This window comes from Anomaloglossus baeobatrachus, chromosome 3 (assembly GCF_048569485.1).
Source record: "Anomaloglossus baeobatrachus isolate aAnoBae1 chromosome 3, aAnoBae1.hap1, whole genome shotgun sequence".
Classification (NCBI taxonomy): Eukaryota; Metazoa; Chordata; class Amphibia; order Anura; family Aromobatidae; genus Anomaloglossus; species Anomaloglossus baeobatrachus.
Genome location: NC_134355.1, coordinates 33,307,585 through 33,330,381, shown reverse-complemented (window position 1 = coordinate 33,330,381; position 22,797 = coordinate 33,307,585). Strand labels below are relative to the sequence as shown.

Here is a 22,797-nt window from a genome sequence, read left to right as displayed (position 1 = left end):
CACAGGGGCCGAGCACTGCACACAATTGGGGTCAGTGGAACCTGCCGGTAGAGCAGCCCCACATGCGGTACAGGCAGCATATAATGTCTGTGCCTTGGCACCCTTGCGTTTTGCGGACGACATGCTGTTGCCTCCTTGTAATCTAGGAGGGTATATAGCTGAGAATCACCAGCGACCGTACAGTACAAAGTATTTGCAAACACAAAATACTCAGTATACAAACGGCACAAGTGGGGGTGAGCCCTTGAGGGCTGCTTACCGCCCGCTGAACAGCGGGTATGAGGCCGTAGAATCCCGTGTCTGGGTCTCCCCGTCTTCCCTCTGCAGCTCAGCGTGCAGGCAGGAATGGCTGCCGGCGTTCTGTGAAGAGGGGCGGACCGTGGACGTGCCACAAACAAAGTGCGGGAAACTGCGTCCTACTGTGCCTGGTGTGAGGGCTGGAGTATGTAAAAAAGACTCCAGCCCTCAGCGCTGATGCTCTGTACAGCGTCCCGCCCTCCTCCTGACTGGCAGGTGCGGAGGCGGGAACGAACGAACTAGGCCGCAAAAGCCGGGGACTGTAGTAATAAGCGCGGCCGTGATATATGCACGGTCAGCGCGGAAGTCCCCGGCGCACCACAAGTCCCAGCCGCGTCGCAGTCCCAGCGGCCGGCGCGACCGTTCTCCCTGAGTCTACCCACTCAGCTAAGCTGAAGTGAGGAAATGGCACAAGCGCAGCAGCGCTGTTGTCCCCGGCGCACTAACACACCCAGCAATGCTGCGGTGTGCGCGCGTATGCACGGGGACACAGAGTACCTTGACGGAGCAGGGCCATGTCCCTGACGATACTAAGCTCCATATCCAGCGGCTTCTCCAGGGGCTGCGGATGGAGCACGGTCTCAGTGCCTGGAGACCGGTAAAATCCCACTTCGCCCAGAGCCCTAATGGGGATGGGGAAGGAATCAGCATGTGGGCTCCAGCCTCCGTACCCGCAATGGGTACCTCAACCTTAACAAGCACCACCGACAGAAAGTGGGGTGAGAAGGGAGCATGCTGGGGGCCCTGTATGGGCCCTCTTTTCTTCCATCCGACATAGTCAGCAGCTGCTGCTGACTAAATAGTGGAGCTATGCGTGCGTGTCTGACCTCCTTCGCACAAAGCAAAAACTGAGGGACCCGTGCTCCCACGGGGGGGTGTATAGCCAGAAGGGGAGGGGCCTTACACTTTTAAGTGTAGTACTTTGTGCGGCCTCCGGAGGCAGTAGCTATACACCCAATTGTCTGGGTCTCCCAATTAGGAGCGAAAAAGAAAACCGGCTTTGCTCAAGAATATCCCTGTATATCGCACCATCCATAGTCCCCTCGACTTTGACCATTTTCCCTGTCCCTGCTGCTGAAACAGAACCCCACAGCATGATGCTGCCTTCACCATGCCTCACTATGGGGATGGTGTTCTTGGCTGATGAGCTGCGTTGGATTAGCACCAGACATAGCGTTTACCTTGGTGACCAAAAAAGTTGAATTTTGATCTCATCTGACCACAGCACCTTCCTCCAAATATATGGGGATTATCCCACATGTCTTTTGGCAAACTTAAAATGAGCCTTCCAATTTTTGCCTGTCAGTAAAGGTTTTTTTTTTTTTACTGGCCACTCTTCCATAAAGGCCCGTTCTATGGTGTGTACGGCTTATGGACAAATACTGCAGTCTCTGCTAGGGAACTCTGCAGCTTCTTCGTTACCTTTGGTCTCTGTGCTGCCTCTCTGAATAATGCCCTCTTTTCCTTGGCTGAGAGTTTTGGTAAATGACCCTCTCTTGGCAGTTTTGTTGTGGTACCATGTGATACCATGATCTTTCCATTTGATGATTAATGAATTTGATGATGCTCCAGTGGATCATCAGAGATTGAGATTTATTTTTAGAACCTAATCCTGACTTGTACTTCTCACCACTTTATCTCTGACTTGTTTGGAGACCTCCTTGGTCTTCATGGTGGTGTTTGGAGACCTCCTTGGTCTTCATGGTGGTGTTTGGAGACCTCCTTGGTCTTCATGGTGGTGTTTGGAGACCTCCTTGGTCTTCATGGTGGTGTTTGGAGACCTCCTTGGTCTTCATGGTGGTGTTTGGAGACCTCCTTGGTCTTCATGGTGGTGTTTGGAGACCTCCTTGGTCTTCATGGTGGTGTTTGGAGACCTCCTTGGTCTTCATGGTGGTGTTTGGAGACCTCCTTGGTCTTCATGGTGGTGTTTGGAGACCTCCTTGGTCTTCATGGTGGTGTTTGGAGACCTCCTTGGTCTTCATGGTGGTGTTTGGAGACCTCCTTGGTCTTCATGGTGGTGTTTGGAGACCTCCTTGGTCTTCATGGTGGTGTTTGGAGACCTCCTTGGTCTTCATGGTGGTGTTTGGAGACCTCCTTGGTCTTCATGGTGGTGTTTGGAGACCTCCTTGGTCTTCATGGTGGTGTTTGGAGACCTCCTTGGTCTTCATGGTGGTGTTTGGAGACCTCCTTGGTCTTCATGGTGGTGTTTGGAGACCTCCTTGGTCTTCATGGTGGTGTTTGGAGACCTCCTTGGTCTTCATGGTGGTGTTTGGAGACCTCCTTGGTCTTCATGGTGGTGTTTGGAGACCTCCTTGGTCTTCATGGTGGTGTTTGGAGACCTCCTTGGTCTTCATGGTGGTGTTTGGAGACCTCCTTGGTCTTCATGGTGGTGTTTGGAGACCTCCTTGGTCTTCATGGTGGTGTTTGGAGACCTCCTTGGTCTTCATGGTGGTGTTTGGAGACCTCCTTGGTCTTCATGGTGGTGTTTGGTTAATGGAGCCTTTCGCTTAATGGTGTTGCAGCCTGTGTGGCCTATCGAGAAAGGTGTGCACATACAGACAGACCCTGGGACACTTAGATTGCACATAGGTGGACTAACTTTCACTAAGATTTATGAAGGTAATTGATTGCACCAGAATTTTTTATGGGCTTCATAGCAAAAGGCATGCACATAGCAACCTTTTTCTTATTTTATCCAATAAATTTAATTTTAGCTTATATTTTTCTCACTTCACTTTAGCAACTTAGGCTATATAGTGCTGATACATCACACACAAATCAGATTACAAAAATATTTAAACACAGGTAGTAATGTAATACAATAGGTAAAAAGCCAAGAAGGGGGTGAATATTATATCTAACAGAGTTAAGACATTCTGAATTAACAGTGACCACCAGGAGATTTCACTCTATGGTTCCTTACCGGTTTCACTTGTCGGCCGCACAGCGATTGGCTCGGCCAGTTCGGTTTTCCCTGATCGGGTAACCCAGGCCACCTAAATAAAATATTTTAAGTATTTAATACACCTGAGTCAGAATAATGATATATATATGATAATAGCAATGGTGATAATAATTTGGACCCCTTTACATTAGTTATCATGAGACCACACAGCAACATTACTTTTGGCCCGCACTTTGCTATACCCTACCTCCGGGGCGAAGTCGGCAATGTGTGTCTTCTCTTTCTCAAGTGCGGCCTGAGACACGAACATGGGGAAGTAGCAGTTCTCTACGCCCAACTTCTTTATCTCGCCATCGAAGAAATCTTTAATGGATTCCCAGATGGCAAAGGCCCATGGCCGCAGCACGTAGCACCCGCTCACATCGTAATACTCGATCATCTCGGACTTTGTGATCACCTGGAAGATACAGAAGATATATAGTGCGTGAAAAACAGACCAAGGTGGGTATGCGCATACTGCTAGGATACATTACTAAGTGATTATGGGAGGGTGTGTGGGAGGGTGTGGGGCAACGTGGATCCAGAGAATAAGAGGGGGCCACACTGATTTATACTGGTGTCCCCGGCACAGCACCAATACATTTTCCCTTTGATAGCACATGCATGCAGATGTTCGTTATACGCAATGTGCACAGAGGATTATATGCCTCTACGCTGCAGTCCGGTAACGTACCTGAGAGTACCAGTCTGCAAGGTTTTCTTCCTTCTTGGCTTCCAGTCCCAACCTAAAAAAAAAAAAAAAAAAAAATACATAAAAATATGAAAAGTAGGCCCAGAAAAAAGAGAATTTTGTTTACTTACCGTAAATTCTTTTTCTTATAGTTCCGACATGGGAGACCCAGACCATGGGTGTATAGCTACTGCCTCCGGAGGACACACAAAGTACTACACTCAAAACGTGTAGCTCCTCCCTCCGGGCTATATACACCCCCTGGATGACAATCTAACCAGTTCAGTGCAAAAGCTGAAGGAGGACATCCACCCATAAGTAGAGATAGAGTAAAACTCGGAAAAACCGGAACTCTGTCTACAACAGCAGCCCGTGAAAACACACGGAACAAAAACTGCCAACAGGCAACAGGGAGGGTGCTGGGTCTCCCATGTCGGAACTATAAGAAAAAGAATTTACGGTAAGTAAACAAAATTCTCTTTTTCTTCATCGTTCCTTCCATGGGAGACCCAGACCATGGGACGTTCCAAAGCAGTCCATGGGTGGGAAATAAACCAAACTGAGAAGTAGGCAAAACCTAACTTCACAAATGGGCGACAGCCGCCTGAAGGATGCGTCTGCCCAAGCTCGCATCTGCCGAAGCATGAGCATGCACTTGGTAGTGCTTCGAAAAAGTGTGCAGACTGGACCAAGTGGCAGCCTGACAAACCTGCTGAGCCGTAGCCTGGTGCCTGAAAGCCCAGGAGACACCGACAGCTCTGGTCGAGTGCGCCTTAATCCCCGGCGGGGGAGGCACCTGAGAACACTGGTAGGCATCGGCGATAGCCGACCTAATCCAACGAGCTAGGGTCGGTTTAGAAGCAGAGAGACCCTTGCGCTGACCCGTGGTTAGCACAAAAAGTGAGGTGCACCGCCTAAAAACGGCGGTGCGTGACACATAGATTCGGAGCGCCCGCACCAAATCCAAGGTGTGCAACGCCTTCTCAAAGCGATGCACAGGGGCCGGACAAAGAGAGGGCAATGAAATGTCCTGGTTAAGGTGGAAAGAAGACACCACCTTAGGGAGAAAGTCCGGAGTCGGACGAAGAACCACCTTGTCTTGGTGAAACACCAAAAAGGGGGATTCCGAAGAGAGCGCAGCCAAATCAGAAACTCTCCTGAGAGAAGTTATGGCTACTAGAAAAACAACTTTCTGTGAAAGTCTAAACAAGGGAACCTCCCTAAGAGGCTCAAAGGGGGGTTTCTGTAAGGCCGTGAGGACCAGATTAAGGTCCCAGGGATCCAAAGGCCGCCGGTAAGGAGGAATGATGTGAGCTGCGCCCTGCATGAAGGTGCGCACCTGAGCCAGTCGGGCGATACGCCGCTGGAATAATACCGACAGAGCCGACACCTGTCCTTTGAGGGAATTGAGGGACAGTCCTAGCTGTAGACCAGACTGTAGAAAAGACAGGATGGTCGGCAAGGAGAACGGCCAAGGAGCATGGTCGGAAGAGCGACACCAGGACAGGAAGATCCTCCAAGTCCTGTGATAAATCTTGGCCGAAGAAGACTTCCGAGCCTGAGTCATAGTGGAGATGACCTCAGAGGGAATACCTGAAGCCGTCAGGATCCAGGACTCAAGAGCCACGCCGTCAATCTGAGAGCCGCAGAATTCTGGCGGAAAAACGGACCTTGAGAGAGAAGGTCTGGGCGGTCTGGGAGATGCCACGGCACCTCTACAGACAGGCGGAGCAGGTCTGGGTACCAAGCTCGCCTGGGCCAGTCCGGAGCAATGATTATGACCCGACGGCCCTCCATTCTGATCTTGCGCAGAACCCTGGGCAAGAGAGCTAGCGGGGGAAACACGTAAGCCAGACGGAACTGGGACCAATCCTGAACCAGCGCATCCGCTGCGAAGGCCTGAGGATCGTGGGAGCGAGCCACGTAAACCGGAACCTTGTTGTTGTGCCGGGATGCCATTAGATCCACTTCCGGAGTACCCCACTTGCAGCAGATTGACCTGAAGACTGCCGGGTGTAGGGCCCACTCGCCGCTGTCCACGGTTTGACGGCTGAGATAATCGGCCTCCCAGTTTTCTATGCCTGGGATGTGGACTGCTGATATGGTGGACTTGGAGTCCTCCGTCCACTGGAGGATTCGTTGAACCTCCAACATCGCCAGGCGGCTGCGAGTTCCGCCCTGGTGATTGATGCAGGCAACCGTTGTCGCGTTGTCCGACTGGACTCGAATGTGCCTGCCCGCCAACAGGTGGTGCAAGGCTAGGAGAGCTAGAAACACAGCTCTGATCTCCAGCACATTGATCGGGAGGGCTGATTCGGACGGAGTCCAAGTGCCCTGTGCTCGGTGATGGAGAAAAACTGCTCCCCAACCGGAGAGGCTGGCATCTGTGGTGAGAATCACCCAGGACGGAGTCAGGAAGGAGCGTCCCTGTGACAGAGAGAGAGGCCGAAGCCACCACTGAAGAGAGCTCCTGGTCTGTGGCGACAGAGCCACTAGCTTGTGCAGGGAAGAGGTCCGCTTGTTCCAACAGCGGAGAATGTCCAACTGCAGGGGACGCAGATGGAACTGTGCAAATGGAACCGCTTCCATTGACGCCACCATCTGACCCAGCACCTGCATGAGGTGTCTGATGGAATGACGGCGGTGCCTCAGCAGAGAGCGCACCGCTAGCTGAAGGGACTGCTGTTTGACCAAGGGCAACTTCACAAGTGCCGGCAGAGTCTCGAATTGTATCCCTAGGTACAGAAGCCCCTGGGTCGGGGTCAGAGTGGACTTGGACAGGTTGACAAGCCACCCGAACTGAACAAGCGTGGCGAGAGTGAGCGAGACACTCCGCTGTCAGTCTGTCCTGGATGAGGCCTTGACTAGAAGGTCGTCCAGGTAGGGGATTACTGCCAACCCCTGAAGGTGCAGGACCGCAACCACTGCTGCCATAACCTTGGTGAAAACACGCGGGGCCGTGGCTAACCCGAAGGGGAGAGCCACGAATTGGAAATGTTCCTCTCCGATTGCAAAGCGGAGCCAACGCTGGTGTGAAACCGCGATAGGCACGTGCAGATAGGCATCCCTGATGTCGATGGATGCCAGAAAATCTCCCTGGGTCATTGATACAATGACCGATCTGAGAGACTCCATGCGAAAACGCCGCACCTGAACATGCTTGTTGAGAAGCTTGAGATCCAGGATGGGCCGGAAGGAACCGTCCTTCTTGGGGACTAGAAAGAGGTTGGAGTAGAAACCTCTGAACCGTTCCCGAGTGGGAACCGGAACAATAACACAGTTGGCCTGCAGGGATGCCACGGCCTGAGAGAAGGCGGCGGCCTTGGAGCAGGGGGGAGTTGACAGAAAAAATCTGTTTGGCGGGCTGGAGGAAAATTCTATCCTGTAGCCGTGAGAGATGATATCCCGCACCCACTGATTGGAGACGTGTTGAAACCACACGTCGCCAAAGCGGGAGAGCCTGCCACCGACCAAGGACGTTGCTGGCGCAGCCAGATAGTCAAGAGGGGGCTGCCTTAGTGGCAGCGGCTCCTCCGGACTTCTGAGGACGCGGCTTTGCGCGCCAGATGGGTTTACGATCCTTGGCTGCGGTAGTGGACGAGGCTGAGGGCTTAGAGGCTGACCAGTTAGAGGAACGAAAGGAACGAAACCTCGATTGGTTCCTGCCCTGGACAGGTCTCTTGGCTTTAGTTTGTGGCAAGGAAGCACTCTTCCCTCCAGTAGCTTCCTTAATTATTTCATCCAGTTGTTCACCAAACAGCCGGGACCCAGCAAAGGGGAGGCCCGCAAGGTACTTCTTAGAAGAAGCGTCTGCCTTCCACTCTCGAAGCCACAAAATCCTGCGGATCGCGAGGGAGTTAGCGGAGGCCACCGCCGTGCGGTGAGAAGCCTCCAGAATGGCAGACATGGCGTAGGATGAAAAAGACGAAGCCTGAGAAGTTAAAGACTCCATCTCAGGCATAGAGTCCCTGGTGAGGGAATGTATCTCCGCCAGAGAGGCAGAGACTGCCTTAAGAGCCCACACTGCCGCAAAAGACGGGGAGAAGGAGGCTCCTGCCGCCTCATATACAGACTTGGCCAGAAGGTCAACCTGGCGGTCAGTGGGATCCTTAAGAGAGGTGCCATCAGCCACCGCTACAACTGTGCGGGCTGAGATTCTAGACACCGGAGGGTCTACCTTAGGGGACTGAGCCCACTCCTTCACCACATCTGGCGGAAAGGGAAAACGGTCATCAGAACTACGCTTTGGAAAGCGTTTGTCAGGACAGGCCCTGGGTTTGGTGACAGTGGCCTGAAAACTGGAGTGGTTAAAAAACGTACTCCGAGCCTTCTTGGGTGAGGCAAACTGATGTATCTCCACCAGAGAGGCTGTTCCTCTGACACTGGTGTCGTGAGGTTCAGGACGGAGTTAATGGACGCAATCAAGTCACTAACATCCGCATCATCCTCAGACAAGGCAATAGGGTACCTAGAGCTAGCGTCTGAACCCACAGTAAAAGTATCCTCCTCGCCCTGCACCTCGGCCCGTGAATCAGAGCCGTGGGACGAGGAAGGAGAAGGGTCCCTGCGTCTCCGTTTAGGAGGACGGGGTCCTAAAACATGCTCTGAGGGCTCTGCAGAGCTCGGAGCAACAGAGGCGGCCTGAGAAGGGGGCTGATTCATGGTCAGCAGTTTCCGGGACAGTTGTCCCATAGAGTCGGCAAAAGACTGGGAAATAGCTCTGGAAAAAGATGCTACCCAGGCCGGGGGATCAGTCACCGGGGCTGGAGCGGCCGGAGGAACCCCTGAGGAGGCTCCAGGCTGAGGGACCACCATGTTAGAGCAGGCATCACAATGTGGGTATGTGCTTGGCTCTGGCAGAATGAGCTTACAAGCAGTGCATATAGCGTACAGCTTTGCAGCCTTGCTCCTAGTGACAGACATGCTGCTGAGGTGGAGGCTCTGCAGCTAGAATACACTCCTGTAGAATGCCCTGAGAGTGTATAATAAAAAGCCCACAACCAGAGGTTGTGGCTTACCAGACCGCTCTCTATGTGCCCTCCGGATTCCACAGCTCAGAACCCCAGTGAAGCGTCAGCCTTCTCCAAAAGCAGCAGCTGCAGCATCCAGCGCCGATCAGTGTAAGAACGCTGAGAAAATGGCGCTGGAAGGAGGAGGGGGGCGGGGAGAAGCCCAAGAGCGGGAAACCGGAGGCCCAAGGAGAGATAGAGGGGAGGGAACATCTCCACAGAAAGGAGTGTCCTCCCCTCTGCTGGCCGGCCGGTGGGCGGCGCCACGCTATGCCTCTGCATGAATGACATGCAGGGAAGCCGAAACCGAAACTAGGCCCAAACTGAAGCCGGGGCCTAGATTTTTAACGTGCGGCCGACGAGCAGGCACCCCCGGCGCGGTTCTCCGGAAAAACACCGAGAACCGGCCAGAATTACAGTAAAAGACAAACAACATACTCTCCCCTCAATAAAAGTACCCGGGACCCCTGAAAAACATCTCAATACTTAGCTTTTGAGACGCAGGGCCATGTCCCTGAGGGAAGGTGAAATGCTCCGTCCAGCAGGAACCTGACAGGGCTGCGGATGGAGACCGGTCTCCTGCACAGCAGAGAGGACCGAGATGGCTCCCACTTCAAACCAGAGCCTGAAAAGGATGTTGAAGGAGCGCGGCATGTGAAGGCTCCAGCCTTGCAAAGTCAACCTTAACAGCACCGCCGACACAGTGGGGTGTGAAGGGACATGCCGGGAGTCCAGATTGGACCCGCTTTTCGTCCATATCTTTAAAAATAAAATCTTAAAAATGAAAAATCAGAGAATGCATGTGTGTGTGTGACCTCCTGAAACACAAAGCATTGAACTGGTTAGATTGTCATCCAGGGGGTGTATATAGCCCGGAGGGAGGAGCTACACGTTTTGAGTGTAGTACTTTGTGTGTCCTCCGGAGGCAGTAGCTATACACCCATGGTCTGGGTCTCTCATGGAAGGAACGATGAAGAAATCCCTGTGCCATGATCACTAATTTACATGCCCATACAGGCTGGATGCCATGGCTAGCTGAGCCAAGTAGTGGAATAGTAGGAGTAGTAGCCGCAATGCTGGGGATCTAAGCAATCTAAGATAATACACAGGATAGGATAAATGGTTTATTCTCTACGCGTTTCGGAGCTTAGCCAGCTTCATCAGGAGAACCACTACTTGATCTTCATGGCGAGAGGAACACTTTAATATCTCGATAGCGCAACATGATATATTTTTTTTTATATATAGGCTATGGGTTTTAGGCATTGTGCTCCTTAAAGGGTCTTTTTTTTCCTACCTACAATCATGTATTTTTACTTAAAAAAAAAAAAAACACAAACAAAAAAAAACAAAAAACAATTGCTTTTTTAGTGGGTTTCATAAAATGTTTACACCGTTTGCCTTCTATCACCTCTGTGTTGTGCTGTGTATTGCTGGCTGTAGAATGAGTTAACTGAAAACATGTAAGAGAGCTCATTTTATATATATATATATATATATATATATATATATATATATATATATATATATAGATATATAGATATATAGATATATATATACACACACACACACATATACAGTGCATACAAGTAGTATTCAACCCCCTGCAGATTTAGCAGGTTTGATAAGATGCAAATAAGTTAGAGCCTGCAAACTTCAAACAAGAGCAGGATTTGTTAACAGATGCAAAAATCTTACAAACCAACAAGTTATGTTGCTCAGTTAAATTTTAATAAATTTTCAACATAAAAGTGTGGGTCAATTATTATTCAACCCCTAGGTTTAATATTTTGTGGAATAACCCTTGTTTGTAATTACGTAATTACAGCTAATAATCGTCTTTTATAAGACCTGATCAAACCGGCACAGGTCTCTGGAGTTATCTTGGCCCACTCCTCCATGCAGATCTTCTCCAAGTTATCTAGGTTCTTTGGGTGTCTCATGTGGACTTTAATCTTGAGCTCCTTCCACAAGTTTTCAATTGGGTTAAGGTCAGGAGACTGACTAGGCCACTGCAACACCTTGATTTTTTCCCTCTTGAACCAGGCCTTGGTTTTCTTGGCTGTGTGGTTTGGGTCGTTGTCTTGTTGGAAGATAAAATGACGACCCATCTTAAGATCCTTGATGGAGGAGCGGAGGTTCATGGCCAAAATCTCCAGGTAGGCCGTGCTATCCATCTTCCCATGGATGCGGACCAGATGGCCAGGCCCCTTGGATGAGAAACAGCCCCACAGCATGATGCTGCCACCACCATGCTTGACTGTAGGGATGGTATTCTTGGGGTCGTATGCAGTGCCATCCAGTCTCCAAACGTCACGTGTGTGGTTGGCACCAAAAGATCTCGATCTTGGTCTCATCAGACCAGAGAACCTTGAACCAGTCTGTCTCAGAGTCCTCCAAGTGATCATGAGCAAACTGTAGACGAGCCTTGACATGACGCTTTGAAAGTAAAGGTACCTTACGGGCTCGTCTAGAACGGAGACCATTGCGGTGGAGTACATTACTTATGGTATTGACTGAAACCAATGTCCCCACTGCCATGAGATCTTCCCGGAGCTCCTTCCTTGTTGTCCTTGGGTTAGCCTTGACTCTTCGGACAAGCCTGGCCTCGGCACGGGTGGAAACTTTCAAAGGCTGTCCAGGCCGTGGAAGGCTAACAGTAGTTCCATAAGCCTTCCACTTCCGGATGATGCTCCCAACAGTGGAGACAGGTAGGCCCAACTCCTTGGAAAGGGTTTTGTACCCCTTGCCAGCCTTGTGACCCTCCACGATCTTGTCTCTGATGGCCTTGCAATGCTCCTTTGTCTTTCCCATGTTGACCAAGTAGGAGTGCTGTTCTCAAGTTTGGGGAGGGTCTTAATTAGTCAGAAAAGGCTTGAAAAAGAGATAATTAATCCAAACATGTGAAGCTCATTGTTCTTTGTGCCTGAAATACTTCTTAATACTTTAGGGGAACCAAACAGAATTCTTGTGGTTTGAGGGGTTGAATAATAAATGACCCTCTGAATAAACACTTCACAATTTAAAAAAAAAAAATAAATAAAAAAAGAAATAACATTCTTTTTTGCTGCAGTGCATTTCACACTTCCAGGCTGATCTACAGTCCAAATAGACATTGGGTGTATAGCTTCTGCCTCCGGAGGACACACAAAGTACTACACTAAAAAGTGTAGCTCCTCCCTCTGAGCATATACACCCCCTGGATAACCAGATCTAGCCAGTTTAGTGCAAAAGCTGAAGGAGAATAGCCACCCACAAGTAAAGACAGAGCAAGAACCAGAACAACCGGAGACTCTGTCCACGACAACAGCCGGTGATAACACGCGGAACAAGAAACTGCCAACAGGCAACAGGGAGGGTGCTGGGTCTCCCAATACGGAACTATAAGAAAAAGAATTTACGGTAAGTAAACAAAATTCTCTTTTTCTTTATCGTTCCTATGGGAGACCCAGACATTGGGATGTCTCAAAGCAGTCCATGGGTGGGAATAAACAGAAAAACTGAGAAGTAGGCAGAGCCTAACTTCACAAATGGGCGACAGCTGCCTGAAGGATGCGTCTGCCTAAGCTCGCATCTGCCGAAGCATGAGCATGCACTTGGTAGTGCTTTGAAAAGGTATGCAGGCTAGTCTAAGTGGCAGCCTGACAGACTTGCTGAGCCGTAGCCTGGTGCCTGAAAGCCCAAGAGGCACCGACAGCTCTGGTCGAGTGTGCCTTGATCCCCGGCGGGGGAGGCACCCGAGTACACTGGTAGGCATCGGAAATGGCCGACCTAATCCAACGAGCTAAGGTCGGCTTAGAAGCCGAGAGGCCCTTACGCCGACCTGTGGTTAGCACAAAAAGGAGAGGTGCACCGCCTAAGAGCAGCGGTGCGAGACACATAGATCCGGAGCGCCCGCACCAGATCCAGAGTATGCAACGCTTTTTCAAAGCGATGAACAGGAGCCGGACAAAAGGAAGGCAGGGAAATGTCCTGGTTAAGGTGGAAAGGAGAAACCACCTTAGGGAGAAAGCCCGGAGTCGGACGGAGAACCACCTTGTCTTGATGAAAAACCAAAAAAGGTGACTCCGAAGAGAGCGCAGCCAAATCAGAGACTCTCCTAAAGGGAAGTTATGGCCACTAGAAAGACCACTTTCTGTGAAAGACGAAACAAAGAAACCTCCCTAAGAGGCTCAAAGGGGGGTTTCTGCAAGGCCGTGAGGACCAAATTAAGGTCCCAGGGATCCAAGGGCCGCCGGTAAGGCGGAATGATGTGAGACGCGCCCTGCATGAAGGTGCGGACCTGAGCCAGCCGGGCGATACGCCGCTGGAACAGCACTGACAGAGCCGAGACTTGTCCCTTGAGGGAATTGAGGGATAGTTCTAGCTGCAGACCGGACTGTAGAAAGGACAGAAGGGTCGGCAAGGAAAAAGGCCAAGGAGCATGGCCGGAAGAGCGACACCAGGACAGGAAAATTCTCCAGGTCCTGTGATAGATTTTCGCCGAGGAAGACTTCCGAGCCCGAGTCATAGTGGAGATGACTTCAGGAGGAATACCAGAAGCCGTCAAGATCCAGGACTCAAAAGCCACGCCGTCAATCTGAGAGCCGCAGAATTCTGGCGGAAAAACGGACCTTGTGAGAGAAGGTCTGGACGGTCCGGAAGATGCCACGGCACCTTTACGGACAGATGGAGCAGGTCTGGGTACCAAGCTCGCCTGGGCCAGTCCGGAGCAATGAGGATGACCCGACGGCCCTTCATTCTGATCTTGCGCAGAACTCTGGGCAAGAGAGCTAGAGGGGGAAACACGTAGGACAGACGAAACTGGGACCAATCTTGAACCAGAGCGTCCGCTGCAAAGGCCTGAGGATCGTGGGAGCGAGCCACGTAAACCGGAACCTTGTTGTTGTGCCGGGATGCCATTAGATCCACTTCCGGAGTGCCCCACTTGCGGCAGATTGACTGAAACACTGCCGGATGCAGGGACCACTCGCCACTGTCCACGGTTTGACGGCTGAGATAATCTGCTTCCCAGTTTTCCACGCCTGGGATGTGGACTGCGGATATGGTGGACTTGGAGTCCTCCGTCCATTGAAGGATGCGTTGAACCTCCAACATTGCCAGGCGGCTGCGTGTCCCGCCTTGGTGATTGATGTAGGCAACCGCTGTCGCGTTGTCTCACTGGACTCGGATGTGCTTGCCCGCCAACAGGTGGTGAAAGGCTAGGAGAGCTAGAAGCACAGCTCTGGTTTCCAGCACATCGTCCAAGTCAGCCCTCTCGATCAGAGTCCAAGTGCCCTGCGCTCGGTGGTGGAGACATACCGCTCCCCAGCCGGATAGACTGGCATCCGTGGTGAGGATCACCCAGGACGGGGTCAGGAAAGAGCGCCCCTGAGACAGAGAGAGGGGCCGAAGCCACCACTGAAGGGAGCTCCTGGTCTGTGGCGACAGAGCCACTAGCCTGTGCAAGGAGGAAGTCCGCTTGTCCCAACAGCGGAGAATGTCCAGCTGCAGAGGACGCAGATGGAACTGGGCAAAGGGAACAGCCTCCATTGACGCCACCATCTGACCCAGCACCTGCATTAGGTGCCTGATGGAATGACAGCGGGGCCTCAGCAGAGAGCGCACCGCCAGATGAAGGGACTGCTGTTTGACTAAGGGCAGCTTCACAAGTGCCGGCAGAGTCTCAAACTGCATCCCTAGGTACGTGAGCCTCTTGGTCGGAGTCAGAGTGGATTTGGGCAGATTGACAAGCCACCCGAATTGGGCTAGAGTGGCGAGAGTGAGCGAGACACTCCGCTGACAGTCTGCGCTGGATGAAGCCTTGACTAGAAGGTCGTCCAGGTAAGGAATCACTGCCAACCCCTGGAGGTGCAGAACCGCAACCACTGCTGCAATGACCTTGGTGAATACTCGAGGGGCCGTGGCTAACCCGAAGGGGAGAGCCACGAATTGGAAATGTTCCTCTCCGATTGCAAAACGTAGCCAACGCTGGTGTGAAACTGCAATTGGCACATGCAGATAGGCATCTCTGATGTCGATGGATGCCAGGAAATCTCCTTGGGTCATTGAGGCAATGACTGATCGCAGAGACTCCATGCGAAAATGCCGCACCTGAACATGCTTGTTGAGAAGCTTGAGATCCAGGATGGGCCGGAAGGAACCGTCCTTTTTGGGGACTAGGAAGAGATTTGAGTAGAAACCTCTGAACCGTTCCCGGGCGGGAACCGGTACAATTATTCCGTTGGCCTGCAAGGATGCCACGGCCTGAGAGAAGGCGGTGGCCTTGGAGCAGGGGGGAGTTGACAGAAAAAATCTGTTTGGCGGGCTGGAAGAGAATTCTATCCTGTAGCCGTTGAAACCACACGTCGCCAAAGTGGGAGAGCCTGCCACCGACTAAGGACGTTGCTGGCGCGGCCAGATAGTCAAGAGGAGGCTGCCTTAGTGGCAGAAGCTCCTGCGGTCTTCTGTGGACGCGCCTTTGTGCGCCAGTTGGATTTTTGGTCCTTGGCTGAGTTAGTGGACGAGGCCGAGGGCTTAGAGGATGACCAGTTGGAGGAACGAAAGGAACGAAACCTTGACTGGTTCCTACCCTGGGCAGGTTTCCTGGTTTTAGTTTGTGGCAAGGAAGTACTTTTCCCGCCAGTAGCTTCCTTAATAATTTCATCCAGTTGTTCACCGAATAGCCTGGATCCAGCAAAAGGGAGCCCAGCAAGGTACTTCTTTGAAGAAGCATCTGCCTTCCACTCTCGAAGCCACAAGATCCTGCGGATAGCGAGGGAATTAGCCGAAGCCACCGCAGTGCGGTGAGAAGCCTCCAGCATGGCAGACATGGCATAGGATGAAAAAGCTGAAGCTTGGGAAGTTAAGGCAACCATTTCGGGCATAGATTCCCTGGTGAGGGAATGCATCTCCTCCAGAGAGGCAGAGACTGCCTTAAGAGCCCACACTGCTGCAAAAGATGGGGAGAACGAGGCCCCTGCCGCCTCATATACAGATTTGGCCAGAAGGTCAACCTGGCGGTCAGTGGAATCCTTAAGAGAGGTGCCATCAGCCACTGATACAACGGTCCGGGCTGAGAGTCTAGACACCGGAGGGTCTACCTTTGGTGAATGAGCCCACTCCTTGACCACCTCAGGGTGAAAGGGAAAACGGTCATCAGAACCACGCTTTGGGAAGCGTTTGTCAGGACAGGCCCTAGGCTTGGTCACAGTGGCCTGAAAACTGGAGTGGTTAAAGAACACACTCCTTGTCCTCTTAGGCAAGGTAAACTGGTGCTTTTCTGCCAGAGAGGGTTGCTCCTCTGATACTGGCGGATTGAGGTCCAGTACAGAATTAATGGACGCAATCAAATCACTAACATCTGAGTCACTTTCGGACAGATCAATGGGGCACATTGAGGTAGCCTCCGAGCCCCCAGTAAAAGCATCTTCCTCGTCCTGCGAGTCAGCTCTTGAATCAGAGCCGCGGGACGAGGAAGGAGAGGGGACCCTGCGTCTCCTTTTAGGAGGACGGGGTCTGGGACCAGATGATGAATCCTCTGTGAGCTCCGCTGAGAGAGCCCTAGCAGCAGAGGCACCCTGTGAAGGGGGCTGATGCATGTTCAGCAAAGTCCGGGACAGCTGTCCCATGGAGTCGGCAAAAGACTGGGAGATTGACCTAGAGAAAGATTCTACCCAAGCCGGGGGTTCAGCCACAGGAGCCGGAGCAGCCGGAGAGACCACTGGGGGGGCGATTCCAGGCTGAGGCATTGTCAGGGCAGAGCAGGCATCACAATGTGGATATGTGCTCGGTTCAGGCAGCACGAGCTTACATGCAGTACATACTGAATATAGCTTTGGAGCCTTGCTCCTCGTGTGAGACATGCTGCTGAAGTGGGGGCTCTTGCCAGAGTGACCCCCAGAGAGTATATACGGAGACCCACAACCAGAGGTTGTGGCTTACCAGACCGCTGGAGCGGTCTTGTGTGCCCTCCAGATCTCAAAGCCCGGACCCCCAAGCACCTCAGCAGGGATGCTGCAGCCAGTGCTGATTGCAGAGAAAACGCTGATAAAATGGCGCCGGAGCGAGGAGAGGGGGCGGGGCCAACCCTGAGAGCGGGATCTGGAGGGCCAAAGAGACTTACAGGGGAGGAGACATGTACTCAGTGAGGAGTGTCTCTCCCCTGTGCAGAACGGCCGCTGGGCGGAGCCGCACTGTCCCTTTGCATGAATGACATGCGAGGGCAGTGAAACCGAAAGTAGGCCTCCGGAGAAGCCGGGGTCTAAATTTGAGCGGTGCGGCCGGCGCGCAGGCACCATCGGCGCGGTTCTCAGGCGACAGCCAGAGAACCCGCCGGAAATGTCACAAAAAACACTCAGCACACTCTCCCCACATAATAAAAGTACAGGGACCCCCAGAACATAAACGTCTCAGGTACTTAGCTTGCTGAGACGCAGGGCCATGTCCCTGGAGATGAGTGCTCCGTCCAGCAGGATCCTGAAGGGCTGCGGATGGAGACCGGTCTCCTGCAAAGCATGGAGAACCGTGCTGGCTCCCACTTCAAGCCAGAGCCCGAGGGATGGTGAAGGAGCGCGGCATGTAAGGCTCCAGCCTTGGAATCAACCTTAACAACACCGCCGACACAGTGGGGTGAGAAGGGACATGCCGGGGGTCCAGACTTGGACCCGCTTTTCTTCAAAATCTTTCCAAAAATGAAAAATAAGATGAGAATGCATGTGTGGATGTATGCCTCCTGAACACAAAGCAATGAACTGGCTAGATCTGGTTATCCAGGGGGTGTATATGCTCAGAGGGAGGAGCTACACTTTTTAGTGTAGTACTTTGCATGTCCTCCGGAGGCAGAAGCTATACACCCAATGTCTGGGTCTCCCATAGGAACGATAAAGATTATATATTTATATATATATATATATATATATATATATATATATATATATATATAAACATGAACAGAATGAAAGCAGGGGTTGCCTTGCTGGTTTCGTGGGAAACTACCAAGGCAACCCCTGCTTTCATTCTATGTTCTATTGTATTATTGTATAATGCATATAACAGGGAGTGATGCTCTGGTTTTGCTGGATTTGCACTCTAGCTCCTGGCAGCTTCGCAAGTGCGAGGCTTCAAGCAGGAGGTTCTCAGACGGAAGTGGCCACTGAGCTTAGTGTATCACAGAGTGTCACCAGCAGGTTGTACATAGATACAGAGAGACTGGAAAGGTCACAAAAAAGGCCGAGAAGTGGCCACTGAGCTTACTGTATCACAGAGTGTCACCAAGCAGGTTTTACAGAGATACCGAGAGAGACTGGAAAGTTCATAAAAAAGGCAGAGAAGTTGACATCCTTTGGTCACATCCCACACTGATGACCGCTTCATTGTGATCATCATCATTCGGAGCCGGATGATGAATGCCACACAACTTCAGGCACATTAAAGGGAGGTGGGAGGCCCCCAAGTGTCACGTCAGACCATTCAAATTATTTATATCAGCGTGGTCTGCGTGCAAGACGACCTGCAAGGTACCTGACCACACCACGAGGCAAAGGCATCATCTAAGCTGGACAAGGGACTAGTGGCCTCAGTGCTGGTCACTGATAAACGTTGATTCGCACTGAGTAGAAAAGATTATCGACAACGTTGGAGACATCAAAGAGAGCGCTATGCATCAGCCACTGCTGTCACCAGACGAGCCTTTGGTGGTGTTACAGTGTGGACGGTATGTCTAGTCAGTACAGAACAGCCCTACACTGTGTGAAAGGTACAGTGACAGCCAATACTACTGGAATACCATCATTGATCCAGTCATTGTGCCTCTGTATGAAGAACACCGGCCTAATCTCATCTTCATGGAGGACAATGCTCCAGCTCTTCAAGGTCTCATCATTAGGGAACGGCTGCTGGAGACTGGGGGACCTCAAGTGGAGCGGCTACACTTTCTCCAGACCTGAATCCCATAGAAAACCTATGGCATCAGCTGAGCCACCATGTAGAGGCCGTAACTCTGTACCCCAGAACTTCAATGACCTGAGGGCCGCACATCAGGAAGAGTGGGATGCCGGCCTCCGCAGACAATAACTCCACTTGTGACCAGCAGGAGGCGTCGTTATCAGCTGTAATTGATGCTCAAGGCGACATGACAAGTTATTGAGGCACTGACATATTTTGGCGGGTTGAACCCAGCACTGGTGTATATCACTGTTTTTTACGTTTTACATAAATTTGACCCAAAAGCCAAATATCCCGAACGTTTTTGTGAGTAGTGTATATAGATATCAGTCAGAGAAGTTGATCCGCACCTGGTCTGTTTTTTCGGGCCCTGCCCCTCAGCCGCCTCCTTGCCCGCGTCCTTCTTCTTCTGCCAGTCCCCCGGTTTCGGCTGCTTGTTCTGCTTTTCGGACTTATTTTCTTTCTCCTTCTGCTTCTTGTCTTCTTTCAGCTTATTATCCTCAGGGGCAGCGGTGGTCGCCGGCGTCTGCTCAGCTCCGGCCTGGGTCTTGTACTGACTCAGCGCAAAAACAGAGTCAAGAAGTTGCTTTACCGCAGCATCAACCACGTCCTAGAGATAAATAAGCAGTGTCAACTCCAAGCACCATGGAATGGATTGTAACAAAGAAAAATCAAACATCTTTTTCTCTTTTACATCCCCAGCATATGTAGTGAATGAATTATATATGCTGGTGGCCACTAGGGGGAGCTTACTTCTTCATCCAATGTATACATTTATACAGCAAGCTCCAATGCTCCCCCTAGTGGAGGCCAGAATTTTATAGCTTAAAGGGGTTTTTACCATCTTCATAATTATGTATCGTCGGGTTGTGCTTGTTTTTACAAGCAATTTTGCAACTTACTGATAGTTAAAATTTCCAGCCATTTTTGTTATTCACACTTGTGTTGTTTACAACTTGTTGCCTAGGAGTCCGCCCACCACTGCGAGACAGCAGAATACGCTGAGTGCTTACAAGCTCTATTCTAATGTGCTTGTAAGCACTTTTTAGAAGACGACTAGGACCCTTGGAGCAGGCTGTTACCAGCTCCTAATCCTGTCCATCCTTGTATATACAAGCAATTTTGCAATTTACTGCTCGTTAACTAAAAAATGGCTGGAAATTTTAACGAACAGTAAATTGCAAAATTGCTTCTATATACAAGGATGGACAGGATTAGGAGGTGCTAACCACTCGCTCCAAGGTTCCTGGTCGTCTTCTAAAAAGTGCTTACAAGCACATTAGAATAGAGCTTGTAAGCACTCAGCATATTCTGCTGTCTCGCAGTGGTGGTCGGTCTCCTAGGCAACAAGCTGTAAACAACACAAGTGTTAATAACTAAAAAATGGCTGGAAATTTTAACACTTGTGTTGTTTACAGCTTGTTGCCTAGGAGACCGACCACCACTGCGAGACAGCAGAATATGCTGAGTGCTTACAAGCTCTATTCTAATGTGCTTGTAAGCACTTTTTAGAAGACGACCAGGACCCCTGGAGCGAGCGGTTAGCACCTCCTAATCCTGTCCATCTTCAGAAGCTAGACTGGGTGGTCCGTCTCCTAAGCAATAAGGTATAAGCAAAACTAAAGTTTTAATATCTCAGGAATGGCTGCAAATTTTAACAAGCAGTAAATTGCAAACATGTTTGTTTTAACCTGCCCTATCAGATCATATCCATCTATGAAAATAAAAGTAACCCCTTTAATATCTTCTACATACCCATACCCCAGGCCACCATCAGGACATGACAACCATGACTGGTGTATGGGGCCAGGTGAAGAAGGGGGCCTGGCCAGGGCCCGGGGTACTTACTTAGCTATATTAAGCCCCAGGATAGGCCCCACTCTTCACTGGGCCCCATTCACAGTCGCAGCAGAGGGGCCCAGCCGTGTCACTTCCGCCACATGGCTAATTTGCATCTGAATCCCTTGAGGAGCATTGTATGCAAATTAGCCATGTGGCGGAATCAAGGTCAGTGGATTAGAGCGCCTGCGCATCATCCCTTGGCCCAGCGTGCAGCAGTGTGATGAGGTCATTACTCTGATCTCATCACACCCTGCTACAGGCAACACAGAGCTGCGGAGGTGGCGAGGATGCGGCGGCCGGCGAAGACAAGTAGGCGCTAAGTGAGCTGAAGATCGCCGGAGTGGCCAGCCACTGCCTTGCTTTAACTAGATGTGCATCCAAGGGTGCACATCCAGCTGTAATGCATCACGTCTCAGAGAAGACGCCCCACAACGTGGAATTTGGGGAGGGTGAGTAATATGTTTTTGTCTTTTTTTTTTCTTTTTTCAGCAGACAAATATACCAGGAGGGGCTCAGGAAATGGACATATACGCAAGAAGGAGGACATATATACCAGGAAGGGGACAAAAACCAGGATAAGGACATATATACCAGAATGTGCCCAGGAGGGGGATATATATACCAAGAAGGGCTTAGGATGGGGACGTATATATCAGGAGGGGCCTAACATAGGAACATATATACCAGGTATGGGGCCCCTGAAATTCCAAGTGGGTGCTCTGCCCATACCAGTCAATGCAGAAGAAAGTGCAAAACTGTCCGATGACAGAGAAAGGTAGCGCACGCCATCGGATGAATACAGGAGTCGATGGATACACAACACTACATTAGTCTTGCGTACCTTGGCAGCGTTCTCGCTCGTCAGTTTTCGGACCCGGTCCCCTTGCTTGGTGAGGATGTTCAGCAGCTCTTCAGACTCACAAGACAGGGGCTTATTTTCCTGAGCTTTTGAAGGCTGTGCAGCCGCCGCACTGCTTGCAGGAGGTTGTCCCGGCTTGTATTCCTGCCCGGTCTTTTCTTTATATTCGGTCTTGAAAGACAGCAGGGCTTTTACGGCCTCGTCCACCTTGTCCTAAAAAAAAAAAAAAAAATGGAAAAAAAAGAGAATTTTGTTACTTACCGTAAATTCTTTTTCTTATAGTTCCGACATGGGAGACCCAGACCATGGGTGTATAGCTTCTGCCTCCGGAGGACACACAAAGTACTACACTAAAAGTGTAGCTCCTCCCTCCGAGCATATACACCCCCTGGATGACAATTCTAACCAGTTTAGTGCAAAAGCTGAAGGAGGACATCCACCCATAAGTAGAGATAGAGTAAAACCCGGAATAACCGGAAGCTCTGTCTACAACAATAGCCGGTGAAAACACACGGAACAAGAACTGCCAACAGGCAACAGGGAGGGTGCTGGGTCTCCCATGTCGGAACTATAAGAAAAAGGTAATTTTGTTTACTTACCGTAAATTCCTTTTCTTCTAGCTCCTATTGGGAGACCCAGACAATTGGGTGTATAGCTTCTGCCTCCAGAGGCCACACAAAGTATTACACTTTAAAAAGTGTAACCCCCCCCCTCTGCCTATACACCCTCCCGTGCATCACGGGCTCCTCAGTTTTGGTGCAAAAGCAGGAAGGAGGAAACTTATAAATTGGTCTAAGGTAAATTCAATCCCAAGGATGTTCGGAGAACTGAAAACCATGAACCAAAAGAACAATTCAACATGAACAACATGTGTACACAAAAGAACAAACAGCCCGAAGGGAACAGGGGCGGGTGCTGGGTCTCCCAATAGGAGCTAGAAGAAAAGGAATTTACGGTAAGTAAACAAAATTCTCTTCTTCTTTGTCGCTCCATTGGGAGACCCAGACAATTGGGACGTCCAAAAGCAGTCCCTGGGTGGGTAAAAGAATACCTCGATAAAAAGAGCCGAAAACGACCCCCTCTTACAGGTGGGCAACCGCCGCCTGAAGGACTCGCCTACCTAGACTGGCGTCTGCCGAAGCATAGGTATGCACCTGATAGTGTTTCGTGAAAGTGTGCAGACTAGACCAGGTAGCTGCCTGACACACCTGCTGAGCCGTAGCCCGGTGCC

At 50.9% G+C, this 22,797-nt stretch overlaps 1 protein-coding gene and 1 long non-coding RNA gene across 5 annotated transcripts in view; one reads left to right on the top strand and one right to left on the bottom strand.

Annotated features, from left to right (window-relative positions):
• Positions 1 to 22,797, bottom strand: part of EPRS1 (glutamyl-prolyl-tRNA synthetase 1) — a 263,373-nt gene that overhangs the window by 76,184 nt on the left and 164,392 nt on the right. For all 4 annotated transcript variants that reach the window (XM_075339114.1, XM_075339116.1, XM_075339115.1 and 1 more), the window contains 5 exons: positions 21,549 to 21,779; positions 19,216 to 19,475; positions 3,936 to 3,987; positions 3,450 to 3,659; positions 3,221 to 3,293 (listed from right to left, as the gene is read on the bottom strand). In XM_075339114.1, the coding sequence (XP_075195229.1) occupies positions 3,221 to 3,293; positions 3,450 to 3,659; positions 3,936 to 3,987; positions 19,216 to 19,475; positions 21,549 to 21,779 (826 nt within the window). The remainder of the gene's footprint in view (positions 1 to 3,220; positions 3,294 to 3,449; positions 3,660 to 3,935; positions 3,988 to 19,215; positions 19,476 to 21,548; positions 21,780 to 22,797) is intronic.
• The window catches only part of LOC142295971 (uncharacterized), a 225,153-nt gene that overhangs the window by 111,374 nt on the left and 90,982 nt on the right, over positions 1 to 22,797 (top strand). The window lies entirely within an intron of this gene.